The sequence below is a fragment of the Lepidothrix coronata genome, unplaced genomic scaffold, assembly GCF_001604755.1.
Source record: "Lepidothrix coronata isolate B3197 unplaced genomic scaffold, Lepidothrix_coronata-1.0 Scaffold233, whole genome shotgun sequence".
Taxonomy (NCBI): Eukaryota; Metazoa; Chordata; class Aves; order Passeriformes; family Pipridae; genus Lepidothrix; species Lepidothrix coronata.
This window is the reverse complement of record NW_016690413.1, coordinates 819,360-823,769: the sequence shown is the minus strand read 5'-3', so window position 1 is coordinate 823,769 and position 4,410 is coordinate 819,360. Positions and strand designations below refer to the sequence as shown.

The window sequence follows — 4,410 nt, the reverse complement described above, 5'->3', positions numbered from 1 at the left end:
CCCGCCGGCCCCCCTGCAGCCGATCCCCCCCCCATGGCCATGGCCGTGGCCTCTGCCCTGTGCTGTGGCCACTTGTCACCCACCAAGGCCATTGTCACCCCCCTCCTGCTTGGGGCATCCTGGCCCCCCCGGCATCACCCTCCCGGGAGCCCCCCAGGGCTGGGGGTCCCCCCACGGCCCTGCCTGGGCAGAGTGACCCCAACCCTGCCCCCCCTCACCAGTGGGGTCGGCACAAGGACCCTCAAGGTCACACAAAAGGGACCCAGTGACAGGGGACCTTCCCTGAAGGACAAACGGCTGGAGACCCAAAGGGCTGAGGAGACCCTCCAGCTGGGTCTGGAGGGACCCCTGAGGTGCCCCCACAGGACCTTGGCCAGTGGCAGGGACCAGCCAGGACCACCCTGGGGACAAACAGCTCCTTCCCTGGTGGCTTCACTGCGGCACTTGGCTCTCTTGGGTTCCTTGGGCTCAGCCAAGCTCTGCGGCAGCTCCTGGGCCCGACTGGATCATCTCCCTTGGACCATCCCCCTCATCCCAGAAAAGCAGCTTCTCCCCCAAAACACATCCCTCTCTCCGAGCCTGAGCTGCAAACCCCCAGTTCACTCCCCAGCTCCCACCACTCCGATCCTAGACACCAAAAGTCCTCTGGAATCCCAAATTCGAGATGAGAAAATCATTATTAGGGGTCCTGGCATCCCATGATGGGACCCTGGCAGCTTCCCGAGGAGCAGGGCTGGTGCCAAGGCCCAGGGAACCCACCCCACTGCCCCTCAACTCGGTGTTTCCACATTCCCAGGGCGACTCCAGCCTTCAACAAACTATAAATAAAGCTAACCAGAAGGAAATGCCATAAATATGGAAGTGCCATTTCCCACTTCCCAGCAAAGAGCAGGAGTTTCATTCATTCCCTAAACCCACGTGAAGGACAGTGCTGATGGAAAGCAGTGCCAAAAACCCGGGAAGAACCTTCAGGAAAACACCAGATCTCGGTGGAGCGTGGCGAGTTTTGCCCAGCCCAGCCTCCCCCTTGCCCTGGGAACGGCGAGGCAGGAGACAGAGGGGTCCAGGAGGAATGTCTTTATTCACTTGAGCGGGATGAAGCGGGAGGAGTGGGTGGCCCCGATGCCGGGCCGGCCGTGCTTCACCGGCTTGTACGTGATGGAGAACTCGCCCAGGTAGTGGCCGATCATCTCGGGCTGCAGAGGGAGAGATCCGTGCTGGGGGGAGCGCAGGGGGCACAGGGACACCCCCCTGCCCATCCCCTTTCCCATCCCAGTGCTGGCACAGACGGTTATTCCAGCCAGGCTTCTCCCACCCAGCGGTGGGATGAGGAGCCGGAGGGGCTCAGCAGGATCCCCCCCCAGCACTGCCCCTCCCACGGGAGCCCTGTGCCCCCCCAGGTGGGAACGAACGCCAGGCAGGAGCAGAAAGTGCCATTTAACCCCACCGGTGGTATCAGGTGACACCACCCCGCGGGTTATTCCACTCCTGGGAATGATCAAGGGATCTGTTTCCTCTGGAAATGGTGTCAGTGGGATCTGTTTCATCCCAAAGCAGGGAGCCAGGGCCGAGCACAGCCAGGGCCCAACACACAGACACAAGAGCTGCAGTATTCGGTGCTTCGGAACCACACCGAGGCCCTGAGCCCCCTCTGGGAGCTGCCCCTCCCAGGGATGGTCCCTCTGGGCTCCAAGGAAGAGCCTGGACCCCTCCGACAGGGATCCCACCCCAGTTCAAGGTGCCCATTCCAGGCACTCGGCTCGGGGCAGGACCCGTCCCCCAGTCCCGGCTCACCTTGATCTCCACCTGGTTGAAGGTCTTGCCGTTGTAGACGCCCACCATGCTGCCCACCATCTCCGGCAGGATGATCATGTCCCTCAGGTGGGTCTTCACCACCTCGGGCTTCTCCATGGGCGGTGCCTCCTTCTTGGCCTTGCGCAGCCGCTTGAGCAGCGAGTGCTGTTTGCGCCGCAGGCCCCGGTTCAGGCGGCGCCGCTGCCGCGCGCTGTACAACTGCATCAGCTGCTCGCTGGGCACGGGGGGCACGGGGTCAGGGGGGCACGGGGCACCCCCAACAGCACGGGGACACCCCCAAAGCACCCCACACTGAGCACGACGTACAGCCCAGGGACCCCACACCGAGCCTGGGGAGACCCCCAGGGGACCCCAAACCGAGCCTGGGGTACAGCCCAGGGACCCCAAACTTACTAGGACATGTCGAGGAGCTGATCCAGGTCCACCCCGCGGTAGGTGAATTTGCGGAAGGTTCTTTTCTTCTTCTGCTCCACCTCCGCCTGCAGCGGGACAGCGGGGTCAGGGAGGGGGGTCAGAGAGGGGGGACACAGCCGGGGGGTCCCAGAGGGGAGTCAGGGAAGGGGGACAGAGCCGGGGGGTCCCGGAGGGGGGTCAGGGCCGGCGGGGCCCGCGTTCCCCGCCCCGCGCACGGGAAGGCCGCGGCCCCTCCGAGCTCCCCGGGGCGCTCAGGCCGCCAACCCCCCGCCCCCGCCGGGCCCACCCCCGGCCCCCAGGGCAGCCCCGAGCCGGACGGGGCCCGGGCGGGCGCGGCCGGGCCCCGATGGCGGCGGATGGGCCCCTCTAGGTCTCCCCCACACCCACCATCTTGTCCGGGCTCCGCGGAAAGGGCGGGGCCCCGCCGATCTCGCGAGAGCCGGGGAAGGGCAGAAGCCGCGCGCGCGGCGCTTCCGCCCTCAGTGCCCTTAAAGGGGCCGCGGCCGCGGGGGGACCCCGAAAGCCGCCCCTCGCGGTCCCGGCGGAGCTCAGGGCCCGGTGGAACCGCTCCGTGCCGCTGGCCCAAGGTGGAACACCAGGGGGACAGATCAGTCACCTGTGCCTCGCAAACACACCTGGGCAGGTGTGAGCACCGTCACCTGCCGGGAGCCACTTCCATCCCTCACCCACGGACCCGCATCCTTTACCCCCAGACCTTCATCCCTCAACCATGGAGCTTCATCCGTCACTCCGAGACCTTCACCCTCACACATGGACCTCCATCCCTCACCCCCAGACCTCCATCCCATACCCATGGACCTCCATCCCATACCCATGGACCTCCATCCCTCACCCACAGACCTCCATCCCATACCCATGGACCTCCATCCCTCACCCCCAGACCTCCATCCCATACCCATGGACCTCCATCCCTCACCCCCAGACCTCCATCTCATACCCACGGACCTCCATCCCTCACCCCCAGACCTCCATCCCTCACCCCCAGACCTCCATCCCATACCCATGGACCTCCATCCCTCACCCACGGACCTTCCCCTCCCGCTGCCCTGCCCCCGGAGCCGGTGCCTGTTCCCGGTTGAACCGAGGACACGCCGGGTGTGGCAGAGCACAACAGGCTCCTCTCAGCCCCAGTCGATCCGGTTTGTCCCCCGGTCCGGGAGGCTCCAGCAGATCTAACGGCCCACGGGAACCTGGAAGAGCCAGTTCTGTGCAGAAGAGACCCGAATCCAAACCCCTTTATGCCAGAAGAGCTTGCAGACGTCAGGACCCCTCCATTCCGTGTGTCCCTGGAGCTGTTGGGTTGTATCCTCTCCACGGTGTTTCCTGCAGCCCAAACCTCACCGAGGGTCCGGGTGGTCTCAGAAGTGACACCTGCACAAAACCACAACTGGAGCAGCTCCTGTTCCAGGGATGCTCCGAGCATGTGAGCTCTGGATGTGAGGGAGTGAGGAGCAGAGACACGAGGATCTGAGCCCAGAGCATCCACGGGGAGGAACTGGCACGATCCACACAAACCACAGAACAGCCTCTGAACTGATCCAAGCCCTTCTGAGAGCGACCCAGCGACCTCCACATCCCAGAGTGCACAAGTGCAGAGCAATGCCACCTCATTAACAGCGATTAATTACAGCAGAGAGGACTAATGAGCACAGACACAGCCCCTGGAGGGGGTTCCGTGGGTGAGATTCGGGTCTGACACAAACTCTCACCTCAGCCAAGGGCCAGTCCCACCTCTGCCAGTCCCTTTCCCACAGGGCTCAACCCCACATTTCAGAGCCAAACCCCAGGGTGACATTCCAGAAGAGCCAGGTCAGAGTTACAGCCACTGAAGATCAGCTGATCAATCCATAAGTTGCCCATTTTGCCACCGTGCCTCGAAGCCTCGAGGCTGGGTGAAGAGCAGCATTGGATGCCACTGCCACCAAGACGTGAGTGACAACAGAGGGACAGGCCAGGATGGACGTGATCCAGGTCAGAGCCCCTCAGCAGGTGGGATGTGATCCATGTGGGAGCCAAGGACAGCCGTGTCCCCCCCAGGGGGGCGGGCACAGGGCACAGCCCGTGACCCCCCAGGGAAGGCGACTCTGCCGACGGATTTCTCAGGAAAACCCGAACTCACAAGAAAAAGCAGGAAAAAAAAGCAGAAAAATGGAGACAGGC

At 63.9% G+C, this 4,410-nt stretch overlaps 1 protein-coding gene across 1 annotated transcript; it reads right to left on the bottom strand.

The window, feature by feature from the left end:
* Nucleotides 1-1,061: 1,061 nt before the first annotated feature.
* RPS15 (ribosomal protein S15) lies at nucleotides 1,062-2,697 on the bottom strand. Its single transcript, XM_017834399.1, has 4 exons — nucleotides 2,617-2,697; nucleotides 2,209-2,294; nucleotides 1,795-2,029; nucleotides 1,062-1,196 (listed from the first exon to the last, which is right to left on the bottom strand). The coding sequence occupies exons 1-4, from the start codon at nucleotides 2,617-2,619 to the stop codon at nucleotides 1,083-1,085; spliced, it is 438 nt and encodes a 145-aa protein (XP_017689888.1). The 5' UTR covers nucleotides 2,620-2,697; the 3' UTR covers nucleotides 1,062-1,082.
* Between the last annotated feature and the right edge of the window lie 1,713 nt (nucleotides 2,698-4,410).